The sequence below is a fragment of the Trichechus manatus genome, unplaced genomic scaffold (assembly GCF_000243295.1).
Source record: "Trichechus manatus latirostris isolate Lorelei unplaced genomic scaffold, TriManLat1.0 scaffold00183, whole genome shotgun sequence".
Lineage (NCBI taxonomy): Eukaryota > Metazoa > Chordata > Mammalia > Sirenia > Trichechidae > Trichechus > Trichechus manatus.
The window spans coordinates 399123-421508 of record NW_004444119.1 but is presented as its reverse complement, the minus strand read 5'-3'; the positions used below and the strand labels follow the sequence as shown (position 1 = coordinate 421508).

The window sequence follows — 22386 nt, the reverse complement described above, 5'->3', positions numbered from 1 at the left end:
ACTACCCAAAGGGGAGTGCAAACAGAGCCAACAGCACTGCCTAATCTACTGGCACTGGGGGTCAGATGGAAGTCTCTGTTTAGACAGAAACTCTCAAATCAGGTAGGACCTGTGAACCAGCGGGGAACAAAGGATAGGGTATGATCATTTATCAGCGAGACGCCAGAGGAAAACGAAAATGGAAGGCAACATGGAGGTGAATTCATCACACCTTTACTCTCACAGGAGTAAAGCTCTTACACGTGATGCTTTCAACGTGTGGAACTCCTAAATCAAATGAACGCTTGTCTATCTCGTCTACATTTTTATCAGCTGCTCTTGGATTTTACTTTCACTGTTGTTGTTAGTCGGCTCAGACTCACAGTGTCTGAACTGACTAACAAAACAGAACAAAAGGCTGCCCAGTCCTGCACTATCTTGAAGATTATTGACACACTCGAGTCCACGGTTGTGGCCACTGTGTATTTTGAGTGCCTTCTAACCTAGGGGGCTCATCTTCCAGCACTATTGGACAACGTTCTGTTATGATCCATGGGGCTTTCACTGGCTGATTTTCAGAAGTAGATCACCAGGCCTTTCCTCCTAGTCTGTCTTAGTCGGGAAGCTCTGCTGTCCACATGGGTGACCCTGTCCACATGGGTGACCTGCTGGTATTGGAAATACTGGCGGCAGAGCTTCCAGCATCACAGCAACACGCAAGCCACCACAGTACGACAAACTGACAGATGGGTGTTTTTTGTTTTGTTTTTTCCTTCACTGTTCTTAGAATAGCCAAGTTGCTCTGATTATGGAGGAATTGATTTATGAGATCAAGTTTAAATTATAAAAACACAATGACATATATGAATATGCACCTATTACACTGTTCACATGTGCCTTGTACTCTTTTAAGACCTGAATTTTAGAATCTCCTCATATTATTTTTCTGTTCTCTTCCTCTCAATTGTTAAGTTTATTTGCTAGTATCAGACACAAGCTTGTTTACCTGGAAAGAATCACCAGTAAAAAACCTGCAGAAAACCAGATGAGATTAATACAGCAGATCCTACATCATCTCTTTGTAGCCAGTAAATTGAGGTGAAATGTCTAGTGATCACAACAGTGTAAGAAAAAAGTCAAACTTGGATCTATTTGATCTAGAGGTTGAGAAAAACACACTTGGAAATGACAATCACTTTCTGTGATCTTTCTGGAATTTTTGCTCATTGAATGCCTGAATATGCAACATTTACCTGCAGTTGTTCTAAAAGAAGGTATAAGGAGGGAGGGAGATGTGAAGAAAGTAGTATGCGTACTCATTTTTCCAGCCAAAGGCACCTCTCTAGAAATCATGTCCTCAGTCTCTCAAGAGAACACTTGGCCTTCCACCTGCCTTGGCTCAGTTGAAGTTAGAGGGAGACATTCTACAATTTAACCTGTTTTAAAGGTCCCCGGGTGGCGCAAATGGTTTGCACTATGCTGGTAACCAAAAGGTTGGTGGTTTGAACCTATCCGGCGGTGCGGTGGAAGACACCGCACCTGGTGATCTGCTCCCATAAAGATTATAGCCAAGAAGACCTTGTAACACATGGGGTCTCCAAAGTCACAAACCAAAACCAAAGTCAACAGCAACGACAACAGTTTAACCTGTTTTGGTTGGCATCCCTTCTCCTGGCTGAAACTTAGTGTCAAGGCTAACTACCACACTTGTACAAACATTTACATTATACAGTAAGTATCCTGAGAACAATCCCATCATCTGTTACCTTGGAAAAATGAGTCAGAAACTCGGCATAACCTATGGCTTACAATGTGAAAAAATACAAATAAAGGTACATTTGCTGGTAGGCATGGTTGTAAAGACGGGAGCTATTTTTGCAGCTTTCCTTGAGGACAGTTGTAAGTCTGTAGGGCAGGGTAGACTGGGACTGGGAAAGCAGGAACAATGGTGTCAACCACCCAGCACAGCCTCCATGATGAGTGACCCACACACAATATCTGCTTTTCAGAAACACGCTCCACGTTGAGAAAGTGCTTGCGTGGTGCCTGCCCGGTACCAGCCAGTGTCAGCTGCTGGTCTTTCTTAAGGATAAAAATAACCCAAGACTCTGCAACTGAAGACACGTTCAGTGAACTACTCAGAACAAAAAAATCCTCAGGCAGTAACACATGCTTTTTCAGATTAAGAGAAAGTGATGTAAGAGTTTGATAAACTGGAATAAAGAAGCCATTTCGAGGTGTCACTTATAAAAATGATCTCAGGTAAATGCTCTACTTTATCTGCTGCTTTCACTCCTTCTAGATGCATTTCATGTGAGTAGAGTATGCATACTTATGTTTTAAAAGTTTGTTCTGTTTTCTCTTTCGGAGATCATTTGGAGAGTTTAACCTGATCATATAATCAGACCTCATGTACATTGTGTATGGGGGATCTAAAGAATAGAGGTGAGGGTTGCAAATATTCCCCCTCTACTCACCTAGTCGAGGTGGACACTTTTTAAGGTTTATTTATGAAAATTCTAATGTCAGCACAATAGGGATTTATAATAATCTATTTTTATGTTTTGTGACGTGGCCTTTGGATAAATTGATAATTCCATAAGGAAATTTTCATAGGTAGAAGGTAGTAAAGACTGTAGTGAAAGACGGCCCGGTGTAAAAATATACATCCAGATACATTGTCAGACAGAAGAATACAATCTCAGCATATATGACTGAGGCTTATTTTTATAAGTAATCAGTTCATATGTCTGGGTTAATCTACTTATTCTTCTCACTACGAAAGGAACGTTAGATTGGTTGGAGAAGATTAATGACAAGTGGTAAACAAGCGGCAGTGACAACAGCAAATGAAAAGAGGATGCTGCTCCTGACCCCCCACCGCCGAGGACGATTGTAAATATGACAGTCCGCCTCATTAACGGGGGCCGTATGATTAAACTAATTGTTTAGTTCCATCAGCACGTGAGGACATGCTGCAGTGCTCTACAGAGGCATGGTGACTGTGTCTCTGACAGTTTTCCTAACACAACGCGTACCCTACCCCCACCGACTTCACTGGTAAATTCTGGAAACCACTCAAGGTTAGAAAGTTAGCCAGGAGGGCTTGAGTGATTGAAATAACTGGACAATCACAAAACCTCCTGTTCATCAGTAATTTCCATCTTCCATAGCAAAGCCATTTTCAAAGCTGAAAAATTACCATCTTGAATTTAATCTCTTTTGTTTCTATTAGAAAAAGTACTAATTGACAGTGAGGCTGCTTAACTGATGGCAAGTAGGCAAAAATGGGAAAGCGGAGAACCAAGCCCCCGACATGAGTTTAAAACGTAAAACGTGGACTGCACGTTTTGTTCTGAGGGAGCATGTCTTCATGCAAATTATGAAGAGTGTTGGGGGCATTGTGTACTGTTTTAAAAATTCCACTGCAGAGTGGAAGCATGGCTCAGTCGCAGCTTGTCAGTAGGTTTGACATTTCTGTGATGAAAGACACGGGGCAGCTTTCCACTAACATGAAATTACTAGGTGAATATATAAAATAGTTAATAACCTATATCTTCAAATTGCTGGACCACACTGCAAGTTAACTATAAAACCCAAACCCATCGCCACTGAGTCATTTCCGACGCATAGCGACCCTATACGACAGAGAGAACTGCCACGTAGTGTTTCTGAGGCTGTAATCTATATGGAAACTGACTGCCACATCTTTCTCCCGTTGAGCAGCTGGTGAGTTCGAACCACCAACCTTTCGGTTAGCAGCAGAGCACTTTAACCACTGAACCACCAGGGCTTCTTAAGTTACTAGAGGTATTAATTTTTGTATGCATCTAGCTGTTAAGTATTACACTGTTTTATTTATTTTGTGGTTACATTAAAACCTACGCGTCCCAGGAGTGTCAGCTCTGTTTGTTTGCTAGTGGAGGCTGTAATTGTTGGCCTCTCTGAAAATTAGCAGAGATGGAGTCTTGCTCCTGCATAAGAGAAACATCCAATTTCATGAGCTGACCTCAGTTTACCAGTCCACTTGCCTTACCCACTTTAAGTACGTGCTTCCTGATGTGCAAACAGCTAACCTCCATGATGCAGAGTAACTGAGAAGCATTCTTATAAATGGCACAGAAAAGGCATAGGGTGAGTTGGAAAGGAAGCAGGGCTTGTCATATTTCCCAAGCTGTGGTTAGAGATTGTGAGGATCACCTGGTAAACCCCTGCCTCTGAGTCTCCCTGGGAAACCAGCATCCCCATATACTCTAGCCTGGGAAGAGCAGCTGTCAGACAAAGGGCAGACCCATTGCTGTGGAGTTGATTCTGAGTCGTGTCGACACATGTGATACAGGGTAGAACTGTGCTCCATAGCGTATTCTTGGCTGTAATCTTTTTATGGAAGCAGATAGCCAGGCCTTTCTTCTGTGGTGCCACTGGGCAGACCTTTCTAAATGTGACTTGGGGACGCTGTGGGAGGCAGTAGCAATCCCAGCCCACTGAAACCTTTAACTGACCATCAGGTCTTGTTAAGTAATATTCCCAAACTTGGGTCTTCTCCCCACTGTGGCCCTCCTTTCCTTCTGGTACAAGGGAAGGAAGCTTCTAGAAGATGAGAGGGAAGGAATAACCACCCTTACCCAATCTTGTTTTGCTGGGCCATTAATTTTGGTCGTGTGTGGATTTATTTTAAGTACTCATGATTGGGTAACTAAAGACCATTTTAAACTCTCAAAACTAAGCCCATTTCTGTAGCTACAGAAGCAAGTACTATTGTAATTTTTTGCTAAATGTGGAGTTTGTCATTGTTGATGTTCTTAGAAGAAATAATAACAAAAAATGTCAGGCTTCTGTTGAGCATTGCCACCACCACGTTCTTGTGCATCTCTTGACTTCAAGATGCATACATCCTACTGAAAATCATTATTGTTCAATGGAGACACTTCCAAACTTGTGAGTTACTGATTCATTGAGACATACCTGGAAAAGAGAACCCCTCTCCTGGCTCAAGTACCTTGCTGAAGAGAAAAGTGGCAGCAAAAATTAAAAAAAAGATTTGAAAACTGGACATTATTTTTTATAACTTTGGGAGATAAAGTTCTGAAACACCAAAAGTGGCATACTATTATAGATTTTTTCATGCCCAATTCTATGCTTTCCCCTCCCCCATATATGCTTTGCCACAGCCTATATATAGCTTGTGGTATTAGTTCTCTGGACACAAAGATAGGAAATTTCTCGATTACTACAGCAAAGCTCTAAGCCTCATGTGCTACTGAATAAAATCTTCTATTTGAATGGCTTAAAAATCCTTCTCTTTCTGAAAAATTTATTGTGGTTAAAAAAAAAAAAGTTGCCATTTCAACCATTAGAAAGTCTAATTTACAAAGAAGTTCTGCAAATTCTGTAAAGTATTCAAACAGGTATGAGTGCATCAAAATACAGCTAACCATGCCATTGTCCAAACATCAGAAGAACAGCTGACCTGGAAGGACGTGGGCCTGGAAGACTGCTCATATGTCATTTCACACACGTTATTTGTGGATTCTGTATTTGTGAACTTCCCTGCTTGCTAAACCATATTCGTAACCCCAAATCAATACTCGTGGCACTTCCATGGTTATTCACGGACATGTGCAGAACAGCAGAAAATTTGAGTTGTCTGACGCACACAGTCCCAGCTGAGGTTGAACAAGGCAACGTTCTTCCTGTTTCCGCTGTCTTCTATAAACAAGTGTCCTTTTCGTGGTTTATAGTGCCCTGCTTTTTGCATTTTTGTGCTTTTAATGATACTTTTGCTGTCTAAACGGTCCCCAGGCGTAGTGTTGAAGTGCTGTCTGGTGTTCCGAAGCACTGGAAGTCTGTGATGTGCCTCGAAGAGAAAATATGTGTGTTAGATAAGCTTCGTCTAGTGTGAGTTATAGTGCTGTTGGCCAAGAGTTCAATGTTAATGAATCGGCAATACATATTCAACGTGAGGTCTTTAAATAGAAATACATAAAACAAGGTTACGTACTAATCAGTTGACAAAAATGTGACTAGAGGCTGTCAGAAACCTAACCCTGCATTTCCCCCAGGGAGCAATGGTTCAGTATTTGTTAATTCTGTGTTTATGGCAACTTTATGAACATAACTATCGCAAATAACAAGAATTGACTGTATCTCCTTTTGTTAACATTCCTCCTCTGGCCTGCCCCCCCCACATGTTCTCTGGTGCTTATTTCTTTAACTTGATTTTAATTAAAGCAAATAAAAATGACTTTGAGGATTTTACAGCACCCCCTCAAACAATTAGGTGGACCCCTGTGTACCCCAAAAACCATAACTGGAACGTGGTGTTCCTGAGGGAAACACTTCATGGATTCTCCAAGGTTGTGCTGTGTCAGTATGCTTTCCAATCACTTTTACAGAAAAAACAAAACAAAACAATATTCAGTTCCACCAAGAAAACCCTTGAAAGATATCTATCCTTCTAATCTTACTGAAAATATTAAAGCCCTTTAATCCTTAGTTGCAGGCAAGCACCCGCCTGCGGGAAAAACCGCCATGGAGAGTTCTATCAACTAAAGCAAATGTGGGCGGAGTGCCTGTCACAGCCGTGACTTACTACCCTCAGTTGAAATGCAGACCTGAAGGCACCGTGACCTGCACAAGTAGACACACAGTGACCCCCAGAGTCCCCAAATCTTTAGTTCATGGGGACGAGAGGACGTCAAACAGTGGTGGGGGGGGAGGGTGGCACCAGCAAGTCCTTCTCCTCTTCCTGTGTGTGCGAGAGCATGAGTGTGTATGAGTGTGAGTGTGTGTGAGGGAAAATGTGTTTATGTGTGTGGGTGTGAGTGTGCAAGAGTGAGCATGTGTGAGGGAAAATATGTATGTGAGTGTGTATGAGGAAAAATATGTAAATAAGTATGAGTGTGTGTGAGAATGTATGTATAGGAAGGCGTGTGTGTGCAAGAGGGTGTATGCATGAGTGTGAGTGTGTGACTAAGTGTATGTGAGTGTGTAAGTATGTGTGTTTGAGAGTATGTGAGAACGTGTGTTCATGAGTGTGCATGAAATTCCATCTCACTTGGGCTAGAGTTATGTTTGCTTTCAGAAAGATGGGCAAAATTTTCATTTAATAAGATTTCCCAATAGTACAATAAGCATTTTAGAAGTAACTGTTCTGTTACACTAACATTAAGATCATTATCTTAATTATCCCAAGGGAAGCCTCGCTCTTCCCTCTTCCCCCCACACCAATGGCCAATTATCATGGCATCAAATTCTAGTTCAGGGCGACAGCTGGTGATAATATTTGCCCACAGCCTTTAGTTCTCTTTGAAGATTCCAGGCGAAAGCAAATGGAATAAAAGACACGATTTTTGAAGGCATTTAAATAAAAAGTTTGAGCCAGAGGACAACTTTCCAGTGAAACAAAATAACATTTACAATACAACTATGCAAGTAGGCTCCTTGCTGTCAGAGAGGAAAAAAGGCAGACAAGGGCCTTCTCGTGTAAATCTTACCTAATTTGGAAAATTTACTGTAGCCTAGAAATAAGGAGTCCTGGTGGAGCTCTGGTGGCGCAGTGGTTAAGAGCGTGGCTGCTAACCAAAGGTCAGCAGTTCAAATCCACCATCCGTTCCACGGAGAAAGAAATGGCAGTCTGCTTCTGTGAAGATTACAGCCTTGGAAACCCTAACAGGCAGTTCTACTCTGTCCTGCAGGGTCACTATGCATTGGAATCACCTTGACGGCAATGGGTTTAGCCTCGAGATACAAACGGCCAGGATGCAAAGAGTCCATCTAATGAAGCATCTCAGTTGTAATGTGCCTAAATCACATCCGTTTGCTTAGGATTCACTAGCCGGTGAACGGCACGTACACCTTGACATTGCCCATTACCTCTCTAATGATAAAATGAAATCTGCTAAAAAGTGTGCCATGTCCCACTGTCTCTTTTAAAATCCACCGGGCACTTATCTTTGTAGCTATAGTGGCTAATTAGGGGTCCCGTGTAAGCACAGATCTCAGATGTGGCGCTCAGGAGGGAGGGTGGATCCAGGCTGGTGACTCGGTGATCATCGGGTGGGAGCACATGCAGGGGACAGATAGGTTAGAAATCATTACCACTCACAACCTTCCTGACACATGAAATTTAGCCCCTTCCAAGGAGAAAAGAAACAAACCCAAGTCAGAATAAAAACCGAAGGCAGAGCCACGGTGTGGAGTGGTCCTTTTTGACTTAATTTCTTAAGGAGTGCGGGTATAGGGGTGAGACTGTACTGGCCTCCAGTGTTGCTAAAACCACAGGATAACAAGATGTTTATCTAGGCTGGACATGAGGTGGAATCCAGAAACACCAACTTTGATGAATGAAAACCAAATACAAGTGCTTTCAAACAGGGTGTCCAAGACCCAGTAGGCTTGATGTATAAAGTGTGCCACAGTGGGTAGGATAAAGGGGGGCCAGCAGGAAGGCGCCCCACTAGCAAGGCATCTTCTGAGCCCCTGGTCTCGGCAGGGACTCTGCCCACTGGCCAAAGCCCATCACATCTGCTATTTGTACCACTGTAAGGTCTGTATTCTCTTTGTTCTCCAAATCTCAGTTGTCCTATTGTGGCTCTGATGACCTCGAATGACCCTTAGCAGTACATTTTAATTTGAAGAGCAGGACCAGTTCAGGGTGAGGTGCACAGGGAATCCACTTTAGCTTCTGTAACTGTCACGTATCAAGGTGAGCCCTGATTCTGTAACCCAGCAGGCCCCAAGGGCCAACAGTTAGCCCCCGGAACTCTGTGTACACTGCCTGCTGGACGGACCCTGTGCTTGCCACAGCCTCGAGGCTCCCTCTAACTAGAGGCTCCCCGCAGGCAGTGACTGCCGACCCACCCCCCTCTGGAAAGGCCTTTCTGCCTGCAGGGTCCTCAGCTGCCTCCTGGGGCACTTGATGTCCAGTTACCCTGGCCTCACCTGTGGGCAGCAACCACCGATTCTCTTCTGGAAAGCCTTCTCTCTGCCTGCATGGCCCTCAGCTGCCTCCTGGGGTGTCTTCCCCAAGGCCCTGCATTTGATGTCCAGTTACCCTGGCCTCACCTGTGAAAACGTCTGTGGGAATAAGAGGGGTGTAGCCATGGGGGCTCAGAGGTTCAGGGGGGCTGGGGCTCAGGGGCTTGGGGATTCATGGGCACTGGGGATCAGGGAGCTCAGGGGTTCAGGGGGTTGGGGCTCTGGGGGCCTGTGTGCTAGGCTGTATGGTGCTGGGACTGCTGCCCCGCTTTCGAGGGGTCACTGCCACAGGCCAGTGTGTGGGGCAGATACGAGTCCTTCACTTCTCTTTTCCTTCTCGTCAAAAAATAATAAAATCACACATCACCTTAAGCTGATTTTTTTTTTTCTAATTCACTCTGAAGACAGGCTGAAACCAACTAAGTCTTTCTCAAAGGATAGTAGCTTCACACTTGCAAACAATTTATACTCAAGAGATTACTGTTCCTACAAAAGTCCCAAAAGAACCAATTCCGCTTTTTACCAAAGCATGGTTTTACTTACTTTCAAAAAAGAAGAGAAGGGCACAGAGTTGGTTAAAATACCAGGAAACTCCACTGTGAGAGTGTGTGTCACACATGCCAGTGTTAAAAGCCTGCAGGCCTGATGCCCAGTCTGCCCCCTCCCAGCCCTGCACCCCGAGAATCCTCACTCAGTATCTCAGGATTTGCTTGTTCTTCTGTAAATCCCTGGTCCCCTGTGCCACGAAGGAGGGTTGTGAATGTAAAAGTTGATGGCATGGGTGAAAACATGATAAGCTGTAAGCCTCGTCTATGGACAATATTATTAATAATATATTAATGGCTTGCATCCTAACAGTTAGTTTGTAAGGCGTATGTTTAGAACCTCAGATACACGTTCCCACCTAAACAGCGGTGGTCAGAACTCAAGACCCATAGAATGTGCTATGGCCAGCCACACGGCTGAAACGCGGTACATCTGAACAGGAAAATAGAAGTGAACAGCACTGCTTCAATGCTGATAATAAGTTAATTAGAAGCCGTTTTTAATTCATTGTGTGTGAGAGTGCTTGATATCAGTGGAGACCCCCCTCCCTGAGCTCCCCTAAAGCAACCGTGGAGTGCCTCTGTTCTCCTTCCCACACGGACACTGGACACCGCATGCAGGTCTGAGCTGGGACAGGAACTCAGGGTCTGTCCACAGCAGGGCGGAGCAGGACTTGCTGCAGAACTGAGGTTTCTAGAAAAGGCTGCCGCCCCCAGCATGCCAAGAGGACGTGGAACGGACCCGCCACCCTGGTCGCTAGAGGATGAGCTGGCAGAAGGGGGCAGGCTGGCTCAAAGGGCTGTGCTCAGAGCTGGGAGCTTGGTTTTGCGTGTTTGTTTCCGCATGCTCCTCACTCATTGCAGCCCTGAGGCCCATGTGTGTCAAAGTAGAGCTGTGCTCCATAGGGTTTTCACTGGCTGACCTTTTGGAAGTAGATGGCCAGGCCTTTCTTCTGAGACACCTCTGGGTGGACTTGAATCGCCAACCTTTCGGTTAGCAGCTGAGCTGTTGATGGTCTGCAACACCGAGGGACTCCACTAAATAAATGGGAGCATGTATTACTCGTTTTATGAATATGGCTTAAAGTAGTACAAATGTGGATGCATACTGTAGAGAAGTAGCATGTTATTTCACTTCGTCCTTGCAACACGCTGGAAGGTTGTGAGGATGTACTGTTTTACAGCGGAGGAAATGAAGGAGCAGAGATCAAGTTGCATCCCCAGTTACACAGTGAACCAAGAGCTGAGCCAACAGTCAGGCCCATCTGTCCCTGAAGCCCGTGTTCTTTTCCTGAGGACTGGGTCATAAGGTGCCATATCAACCAGCGTCATTGAGTGCCAGCCTTGGGGTCCTTCTCGGAGCCCAGGGCCTGGAGCTCTGTGCTATCAGACACTGTCCAAGTCCCGGCCAAGGGAAGTGACCTCAAGTCCTGTCAACTCTCTCCTTGGGCCAGATCAGATCATTGGAAGGCTGTGCACTGATCTATCATCCTGGCCTTCTGCGGCTGAAGATGCATTTTGTATCTCTGGCTTTTACTGAAGCTTATTACAACTAATCACTACATTTGCCATAAAAAGACCTCGACTACCCTAGCGCGCTCGTTATCTGTGATAAAGATTTAAAACAGGAAAAAATTCTTCGAATTTGTTAGACAAAGGGTTGCTCCCTTTAAGGAATGTTTGCACACTTCTTTCTGCAAGTAACAGTGAGTGGGTACTGAGCACTGAGTAGAACCTGGGGATACTGCGTGCTTACTGTGGTAATGTGTTTGTTACTCACAGGGAGGTTTCCTGGTACCCCTACTCACATTGAGAAAGCCAAGACGCAAAGGCATTAATCAGCTCAAAGCCAATGGAGCTAAACTTTCTGCCTCCTATGAAAAATGAAAAATTTTAAACAGTTAGGCCTAACTTTCCATTTAGGCAGCTAGGAAGCTCACCATTAGTGAGAAGTTCAACAGCGGCAACTATTCTGTGGTTGATATAGTTACAGCCTTACTTTGCTTGAGTGAGGCTTTGCACTTTTATTTATATTTTATTTTTTCCCTGTACATGTTCTTATAGTAAGCTAGCCTAAACTTTGTAGAATAAGGAGAAATATATGTGTGTGTGTTTTGGATTGAATAATGTCACCCGAAAAGATACGTGGAAGTCCTAACCCCTGGAAGGTGACCTTGTTTGGAAATAGGGTCTTTGAAGGTATTATCAGTTAGGTTAACACGAGGTCATACCGGAGTTGGGTGGGTCCTCATCCCATCTGAGTGGTGTCCTTGTAGAAGAGAGGAAGACACACAGAGACAAAGAGGGAAGGTGGCCACTTGAAGATGCATTTACAAGCCAAGGAATGCCTGGGGCTATAGAAGCTGGGAGAGACAAGGAAGGATCTTTCCCTAGAGCCTCCGGAAGGAGCATGGCACTGCTAATGCCCCTGAATTTGGACTCCCATCCTCCAGAACTGCAAGGCAATGTGTTTCTGTTCTTATAAGCCGCCACTTTGTGGTATTTTGCTATGGCAGCCCTAGGACTCTAATACAGTGTGTATTAAACACGTACACTCTTAAATGTTCCTAGGATGAATGCCTTTTCCCTAAACATTACGCATAGACAGTTCTATCCCCAGTGTATGACCAATGAACTAGTGAATGTTTTCCTAATGGTTTTTAATAGGATTTTGCCCTTACGTATAGCAGGTGCACTACTTACCCATGTAAAGTGCTACCACCTGAAACAGGAAGATGATGTTTCATGATTAAGGCATCTCTGCCCCGTGACACCCTGTTGAGTGTAACTAGCATATGTTTATCCTAATGGGCCTCATGTGTCCAGCTCTGAATTTCTGAAAATGACCGTCACGTCCTGGGAGGAACCACAGGAATTCCACAAAGTCCAGGGCGCCCTCTTCTGGAGGCTTGTCTCCCTTGATCTGTAATTTGGGGAGACAAAGCTTCCACCCACCTCAACAGAATGGCCTGCACTGGATCTAATCCTATGAGTCATGAGCACTACAGGAAGGTGAGGGGTGGGAGCAAGAGTTCTGCTTGCCTTCCTGCCTGTCTTTCAAATTACAAGAGCAGCATGTCCAATGCCTATGAGTGTGTTGTTCAAAAAATCCTCAGAAGCGGTCTACCTAAAGTAACCTGGTTCCCCCAAGCACGGCCAACACATTGTTCTCTGTGCCACTGTACCTTACAATGCTTTCTTCCTCCTTGTATACCTATGCAAAACCTGAAGTATAACCCTGAAGTATAATCACAAAACTTAGAAAAAAAAGACAACAACAATAACTGGAAGAAATAAAAAGTACATCCTGATGAGTACAACACTCCTGCGTCATTTTCCCATGAAATGAAAAAGTAAACAAAACTTTCAAGTGCATGGCTCAATAAGCTATTTGTTTTGGACTTCACCAAGATAGGAAGGAAGCTTGCCTGATTTTAGTTGTGCAATTTGTGGTTTTTGAATACGCAGCACCTTCTCATGCCACTACCAGTCACAGCCCCAGCCACAAACGTCTCTCAGTCAAAGACGCTTATACCAGCTAAAGCACATTATTTTTTTCTGACATTTCACAGAAATCTCTAGTACGCGTGTCCTGGAGAAATTTGTGAGGTAAAAGAGTTTCTCCACATTCCCTACATCCTTCCTGCCCCAATTCTTCTGACATATGAACAAAACACCGACCAGGAGCTTAATGACGATCATGAAGTGTTTGCCAATGACTGAGGTGTGGTGATAAGTGACCACAGAACACAGCGAAGGCTGGTTTCCTGTCATACTTAGAGAATTTACGGTCTAGTTAAGGAGAGACTTTAAAGTGAGAGGGAGCTGCTGATTGCATTTGGAGAAACGTTTGTACAAATACATCATTTTAAAAGAATTCGCATGTATATTCTCCAGGATTATAGAGTCAAGATGAAGGCCCAGAATAATTTTAGTTGGTTTTTCCATCTGCGCTTCACTCCAAGACTGGAATGTATCTGAATTCCAGGAAAGGGTTACGGATGGGAAATTACTGGTTTCAAAGCAGCCTGGCTGGCAGGGAGCACAAGTCAATATACCTGTGATTGCTGAGCACCTGACAATGGCATCCACCCTGTTGCTGCTGTTGTTGGCCCTGACTCACGGCAACCTATGTGTGACAGAATGAAACGCTGCCTGGTCCTGTGCCATCTTCACAGCTAATTCATTTTCAGAGTCCACCCTACCCGCTGTCAAATGAAGTGTGGTTATCTACACACGGCAAGCTCCTCGCACTTCCCCTTCGGTTCTGACTCAGCCTGACTGGGCACCAGCCATAAATGCAGTGGAGATGACTCTGCCAGGAAGGGTTTCCCAATCCCTCTCGCTGGAATGGCTGGAATGGAGAGAGGCACACACTCACCCTGCAGATACCGGCAGCTGTTACAGGGACCCAACACGAGACATCACAGTGAACTCAGCAGGCATGAGACTGCCTGGGGTATTGTTCTTTCCCATAAAAGACACACCAAAGTATGAAATGCTTGAAATATTTTGCATTCCCATTTGTTTTCACATTCATCCCTAGATGATAATTCTCCATATCGAATATCTATTAGAAAAGTAAGGAGGACTGCCTTTGAAAGTGCTTCAGGAATTAGATCACCTTCCAAATTTAAGGAAAGGGTTTATTACAGAGTATCTTTTTTACATTATATAGTGTATATGTTATATGCATGCATATATATATATATATATATATATATGTTGTTGTTAGGTGCTGTTGAGTCAATGCCGACTCATAGTGACCACATGTGACAGAGTGGAACTGCCCCATAGAATTTTCTTGGCTGTAATCTTTACAGGAAGAGATTGCCAGGTCGTGTGTGTGTGTGTGTGTACGTGTGTGTATGCGCGTGTGCGTGCGTGTGCATGCGTGTGTGTGTACTTGCTCCTCATTCAGGCAGCTTCCATAGTCACAAATTCACCTATTTGCTAGTGGCGTTTTCACTATTATCCGTGGACATATGCATAGCAGCGAAACTCTCCCAGCTGAGGTTGAACAAGGTTGACTCAGTGTTTGCTAATTCAATGTTTGGGGGTGTCTACTGTGAATAGCAAGAACAGCTGTTTATCTTTTTATAATTGATCAAAACAGAACAACCGACATTGTTACGAGTAATCCTAAAAGCAGTTAACTAGGGGAATAAGGATAAAGATGATATTTGCTTTAAAAAATAAATTTGGCTGGAATAATTCTAAAACTCACTTTTATTCGTATGTAAAACCTAAAATTGGACATTTGTATCATGCCCTTTCCTATTATGTCTTTTATGTACATGTCACTGGAAATAGCAGTAAAGCGGTAGTGTAGAAACACTTTAATTTTAGAGTTTTATGGATGGATTTACTCTTACAAGCTCCAGCACTCAGACCTGCCATTTAGATACACAGACGGAGACCACACTCCGAGTTGTAAAGGGCTCTCAAGCTGTCTTCTCTACTCTTTCCTCCACCACTGAGGACTGAGCGCCCCACCACCCATGGCGGTGGATACGCCCAGGCAAGCCTCGAAGAAGAGTTCTGTGAAAATCAATATGAAACGAGCAGAAATCGGGAGACGCGATGCGTGGAGGAAAGAAAATAAGACCTACGGCAGGACAGACCTGCTCTGAGTCTCTGCTTAGCCACGTGACCATGGGCAAGTCCTGTTAATGTACAAATCAAGTAAGAACATGTTCATTTACTTACAGAGGGGGGAAGCTGAAACAAAGACAAGCATCAACATGTAAAGCCAATTTATATTCAGGAAGGCACTATGAAAAAGTGAAATTTTATAGAAAACAGTTATTTCCAAACACCTCCTGGATCCTCTTTGTTGATAAAACAAACACCACAGTATCTAGGCTCTGGTATAATTTCACTTCTTCTTAGTTCTTGTTTTATGGGCACTGTTTAGGTTTTCTAATGCTCACACACAAACAAATAGATGATTAAAGAAATACCATAGGGGAAGAAAAACCTGGAAAATCTCTGGTGTCTATGTGTACAGGAAGGCATGCAAGAATTAACGGGTTCAGATACCACGGTTACCACAGTGGCTGTTGGGGGGAAAATGGGATTTGAGGAGGGCAGTGAAGGGGAACTTCCCTTTCAAGCTTCTATTCAGTCTGCATTTTTAGTAATGAGAATAGACTCATAGATTACTCCTAGAATTAAAAAGTTAAAAACCCTCCCCAAATGAGAATGTATTTGCACACAATTATCACCTGAGACCACGTATTCTAATACTTATATTACGTACCAAACACGTCATTGTCTTCTGAGGTCTCCTGGGAAAGTGCTTGAAGGTTCCTCTTTTTTTCTGATTCTCCTCTATTGGTATTACCATCCTGGGGGGGGCACAAAAAAATTAAGATATAGTGTTTTGTCAACAAAATAAGTGCAATGCATTTTTCTCTTCGTAGAGTTTTTAGCAGAGTCTTGGGATTCACAGAGGATTCTGAATTCAGGGTTGTTTTCTCTGCCTGAGATCTCAAGCATTCTCTTGGTCCAGCTGGTTTAATCAGAGGGAGCTTAACGTAGCCTTTCCACAGGTTACAGCTATAATTCTGAGCAAGAACACAGAAGCAGTGGCACAACAAATGAACAACCTCATTATACCTTCTGCTGGAATCCCTTCTACTCATGTTACCAGCAGATATCCCCATGAGGAGTTGGGCAGAGGGTTTAATGGCAACTACAGAATTTGAAAGCAAGATTTGTCAAAGGGAAGGTAGGTTGATAACATCCCACATACACAGCTGGGAAACTCTTTGCTCCTCTCACCTAGTATGGTGGGCTTCCATCACCTGGATGGTCCTGGATGACCTTGTTTTACCCTGGGTGGTCCTGGATAGCCTTGATGACCTTGAAAGGCTTTGGATGGCCCTGGATGACCTTAGATGGCTTTGGGTGGTCCTGGATGAACTTGGATGGCCCTGGATAACCTTGGATGGCTTTGGATAGCCCTGGATGAACTTGGATGACCCTGGGTGGCCTTGAATGACCTTGGGTGCCCCAGACAACCTAGGATGGCCCTTGGATAACACTGGGTAGCCCTGGATGGCCCCAGATGATCCTGGATAGCCTGGACCTCACCCCTGGGATTGGGAGTGGCTCAATCCATCAAGAATGCCCTAATTGTACATACCTACAGTGCCGGACAGCTGCACATGTGGTCCGGCCCTGGCTATGGCTCGTAGGAGCAGCACTGTATAGGAGGGGTATATGCTTCACCCTCAGCCACAAGGAGACCTGACTGCACCCAGGGCCCTCCCGGCTCAGCACCTCCACAGGAAGGCTAGGGGTGAGTTAGCAGCCAGGAGACATGAAAACAGGAGGGCTGCAGGAGGGGGACTGATCTCTCCAATCTATACCCTCAGTGGGGGGCCACAGATATTCCCCAGTGGGAAGGCTTAAGAGTTAGAAAAAAGAAGCAGATGATTCCAAAGTGATTAGAGGGGTGACAAAGTGTCTTGTGGAAAAACGTTAAAGGGCCTACAGTTATTTAGCTAGGAAGAGAATGTCCTCAACTAGCAGTCATTCCCAGGATCCTGAACTTTAGGGACTTGCGCGGCCACGCTGGCAGGCAATAGTGGCGCTCCACTCCAAGTGCCCGCATCCACGTCTGTGTACTGATATACACTGCAACATGGTCGAACCTTGGAAACATTCTGCTCAGTGAAGGAAGCCAGTCACAAAAGACCACACGTTGTATGGTTCCATTCATAAGAAATGTCCAGAATGGGGGAATCCATAGACACAGACAGCAGATTACACACAGTCCCCCAGGATATCAACATCTGACTTACAGACAACTCGTACTTAAGAACGGACTGCCATAAAGCCTATTACAGCAGTCCATTCTTAAGTAGAAGTTGTCCATAAGTTGGACATTCATAACCCGGGTACTGCCTGTACATACCAAGACAAACATTTGACTAAGTGACACTAAATAAAATCACTATGTACCTGTTCCGACTTACCTACAAATTCGACTTAAAGACAAACTTAGAATGGGTCTCGTTCATAACCCGGGACTGCCTGTAGTGATTGCTTTGAGCTGAGAGGGATGGGGAAATAGAGGGTTATAGTTAAAGCATACGGAATTTCTTTTATGAGGTGATGAAAATGTTCTAAAATTGACTGTGGTGATGGTTGCTAGCTCTGTGTACATGCTAAAAACCACTGAATTGCACATCTTAAATGGGTGGATTGTATGCTATGTGAGCTGTGTATCTTAATAAAGCTGTTGAAACAAACGAGAAAAGATCAGCGTGCCAGTGGTAAAAAAATGAAACATCACAGTATTATGAAAAGGGCGTTTGGGATTACATGGGAGATAGCTTGTGCAGCCGTTTTCCTAAGGGAAACATTATCTTCGATTAGGAAATGGACCTTTTACTACTTCAATTTAAAGCCACACTCTTGGCAAGATTGTTCTGTAGTGTAATTAAGATTCCAGTGTTCTTTACATAATGAATACAAAGAACTGTGCTAGGATTTTCTTTAAACATTGACTCTTAGAAGTCTCACCAAAATAAATATCCACTAGAGCCCATAATAAAGCTGTTTATCAAGGCCTGTTATATAACTGGACATGCGAACTTCTATTCTGGGAATGCAAATATCCTGCCACTTATTCCTGGAAGCCCCTGCAGTATCAGTTACTGAGCAGAGTGGGAAGGCTGGGCTGGTAAGGAAGGGTGAGAGGGAGTGAGTGAGGAAGAGAGGGTGAGAGGAAGACTCTGTTCAAGCAGCTCTTTTACTTAAAGAGTTTGGGAGTCAAGTGAATTTCAAGTTTGATTAAAATGCACATAGAGCCAATTCATGCAAGAGCATTCATTCAGCTAGGGGAAAACGCCAATCTTAATTTGAAAGTGAATAATTTTTCCTTAGTTTTATATAACAAAAACTGTCTGACCAGTTTCCCTAAAAATACTACCCTAGGAGACCCGGTGGCACAAATGGTTAAGTGTTGACTATTAACTGAAAGGCTGGGGGTTGAAACCCACCTAGAGGTATCTTGGAAGACAGGCCTGGGGATCTGCTTCCGGAAGGTCAAGCCTTGAAAACCCTATAGAGCAGTTCTCCTCTGTACACATGGGGTTGCCATGAGTCAGAATCAACTTGATGGCAACTAGCAACAACATGATTGCATGTTTTCTTCATTTAATTGCTTCCCGTGTAATGCCCATATGCTGGAAGGTTAATAATGGCAAATAGTTATGGATATATTTTTGCTCAAAAGGCAAACACATTAATATATCAGAACATAAATAATTTTTCTGAGTATATATCCAGCTCTGTCACGACAACTGCATGGCCCTGTCCCGTTTCTTAAGTTCTTTAGTTTCTTCTACTGTGAAACAGGCATAAGAATACTATCTATCTCCTAGAATTACTGTGACTATTAAATAGGGTCATATGTGTCAAGCTTATAGCAGGACCTAACCCTCAGCTAAGACACGGTCAAGGCCAGTGGCCATCAATATTTATTTTGCTACTGTTAATCACCTGACTATTTTCCATAGGCAAGTCTTTGGAAACAGCGGAAATAAAGTTGTCTTAAGTAAAAAAGAGGTTTTAGTGGGAGTGTCAATGCAATATGATTAAGAACTAAAAGAAAAAGAGAGACACAGTTTGCATGGAACTCCAACTGCAGCTGCGTTCTGGTTCCTCTGCCCTAAAGGAACAAGCCCGCGTAAGAAAATGAGAAGTTGCTGGTCTCTGCCGGTGGGTGCCTTTCTCCAAAGCCCAGTACGGCCATCCCTGACCTCGTGATCAGGCAGGTGAGTCACCAACAGAAAGCCTGCTCCAACCTGCTCTCAAAGCTGGAGTCACAAGTCAGGCTGGCGCTTGTTTCTGCCCCCATTCGAGGTGGAAGAGAGTCACAGGAACTTGATTAAGAAACGGAGTGGGTTTCAGATTCTCATCAGCACAAGTGCTCATAGATGCTAACCATCAAGACCAGTCAAGACCAGTCCTTCTTCAAGAGACTGAAACTGCGTGTTCTCGGCAAGGGCCCTTCCAGGGGAAATCTGGTGTTTCAGGTATAGCGGACAATAAAGTCAAGGTCGGATGTGGTTATGAGAAGGTGTAAGTTACAAACGTCTTCTGAAATCCTCTTTATGGAGTATTCAACCCATTCTAATAGGTGACAGCTTAGTTATCCAAGAAAAACACCGATCAGCAGAGGCAAATCCATGGAGGCAGAAAGCAGGCCAGTGGCTGCCTGGGGCTGTGGAAGGGGAGGGTGTGGGCGACTGCTAAATGGGCCCTGTATGGGTGCCGCTTTCCTTTGGGGTGATGAAAACTTCTTGGAAATAGATAGAGGTGGAGGTTGAAAAACAACGTGAATGCCTTAAATGCCACTGGCTAGTTAACTAAAAAAAAAAAGCAAAACTGATTTCTAAAAGGAGGAAATGCCTACCAACAGCATTTGAAAACAACATTTAAAGTAACATTTTAAATTTAAACTTTAAGACACTGGTATTTTGTTAAGTGACTTAATAACGGTTATGAGATAGTAGAGTGGGAATGAAGGAGCCCTGGTGGCGCAAAGGTTAAGCACTCAGCTGCTAACCGAAAGGTTGGCTGTTCAAACCCACCCAGTGGCTCTGTGGGAAAAAAGACCTGGCGATCTGCTCCCATAAAGATTTCAGCCTAGGAAACCCTATGGGGCAGTTCTACTCAGTCACATGGGGTCGCTATGAGTCAGAATCGACTCGATGGCACACAACCACATAGTAGTAATGCATACATCTATGAATAATCTACATTGTGGTAATCTTAAATTGCCATGTGTAATTAATGTAATTACTAACTTGCTTTATTTATTTACTTAAAACCTGTGTTTGGTTACATATGACTTGTACTAAAGTATAATTTAGGATTCATGAAATAACAAGGACTCTGATTTTCAAGTAGCAAATGCCGTAGAAACACAATGGTGAATTTTATCTAGGCTTTTGTTTAACTAGCTAATCATTAAATTAATGCAGGTGCCTAATTGCACTTAGGCGGATCATGTGTTAGAATCCTCTAAGTTCAGAGCTGGGGCTGAGCATAAGAAGGTGCTCGTGTAGATGTTGATCGGGATTTCAGAGTGTGCAATTCTGACAGGTAAGAAAAACACCACACACATAAGTGTGCACATACTCATGCATACATAGTCACATGCATACACACTCACACACATACATGCACACAATGCAGTCATACACGCAGACGTGCACCCATATGAGCACATGTGTACACACACTCTCACACATACTCATACACACTAATGCACACACATACACACGTGCACTCATAAACTTACGCAGACATACACATGTACACATTCACACACACTAATGCACACATACTCACACATGTACTCATACACATGAATATGCACACATATGCACACACGTGACACACATACTCACTTGCTAACACACATATATACTCACACACATACACACTAATACATACACACATATGCACACACACGTGCACACATACACATACACATTCACATAAATGCACACACATGCACTCATACACATACACAGCCATGGACACATACACACCCACATGGACACACTCTCACACATAATCACACACAGACACTAAGATACACATACACACTCACACATACCTGCACACACATGCACTCATATACATATACATGGGCACACACACATACTGTCACACATACTCACACTAATACACATACACACGTTTACAAACAGAAGGATCATTTTTCTACAAATGTATTCCAGCATATAAAAACTCTTGCTTCCAAGTTTAAACTTAAAATCAGATCACTGAAGTAATGAGTGAAAAAAGAAAGCAAATATCATTCTGAAAACTTGAAATGTTTAGGTTTGAGTTCATGTAAAACATCCTAAGAGCGTTTTCTAAATGAAGAGGCCTTCCCCAGCAGTAAAGACAAGCACAGAGATTTCATATGAAAGGGCATGCCTTTCCACTTTCAGAGTCCAAAATAACTCCTCTTCAAAAACACAATTACCAAGTGGCATGTCTGAAACTACATGGCCTTGGATGAGAAGTTGGATGAGCCTCACACAGCTCACTAAAGTGGCAAGTACAATGAAGACGTCTCAATGATTAAAAACAACTTCCCATCAAAACTGCCTCCCCAGCCCTGTCCCATGTTAACATCACAGAAAGATACTTAACACAGTTTCCACACCCATGAAACCCAGCTTGCCCACTCTCCCTAGAGGTGTTTGATTATCTTGTCATCTCCACCTGAGTCACTGATAGTTCATAAGGAAGTATCTGTGACGCCTGTTCAACATTCCTGTTATCAATCACATGCAAAGCCAAAATTGAATCTGAAAACTTTTCGACATAAAACAGTTCTCCAGCACAAGCTCAAACACGTTCCCACCTTAAAAAAAAAAAGACAACCTTGCTTCTGCTGTTTTGTGTTCTGTCTTTGAGAACAGGCCCCCCCTTCCTTCTCTGCTGTCAGCTCTCATGAAATAACTCAGTGTTAACAGACATGGGGAATGAGTAAGTACGGATATTATGGAGTGAAGTTAGAAATAAGGGAGACAGACTGAGTCTGACTCACAGGAGAACAGGCTCTTGACCTGGTAAAGCCAGCTGCCTCCTTCTGCACCCCCCTCCCAGCCCCTGAAAGTCACAATCTGTGAAGACACAGAGAAGATACACTTGTTGCCTATTGAATATCCAAGAATCATAACGCTTGGGTGCATATTTTGCTCTTTCTATAATTTTACACAAAACCCTATTACTGTTGTCGATTCCGACTCATTGTGACCCTATAGGACAGAGTAGAACTGCCCCATAGGGTTTCTAAGGAGTGGCTTGTGGATTCAAACTGCCGACCTTTTGGTTAGCAGCC

General features: G+C 43.7%; 1 protein-coding gene across 1 annotated transcript in view; it reads right to left on the bottom strand.

The window, feature by feature from the left end:
• Nucleotides 1-22386, bottom strand: part of MBP (myelin basic protein) — a 100790-nt gene that overhangs the window by 58515 nt on the left and 19889 nt on the right. The window contains exon 2 of the mRNA XM_023741568.1: nt 15766-15853. Within this exon, the coding sequence (XP_023597336.1) occupies nt 15766-15853 (88 nt within the window). The remainder of the gene's footprint in view (nt 1-15765; nt 15854-22386) is intronic.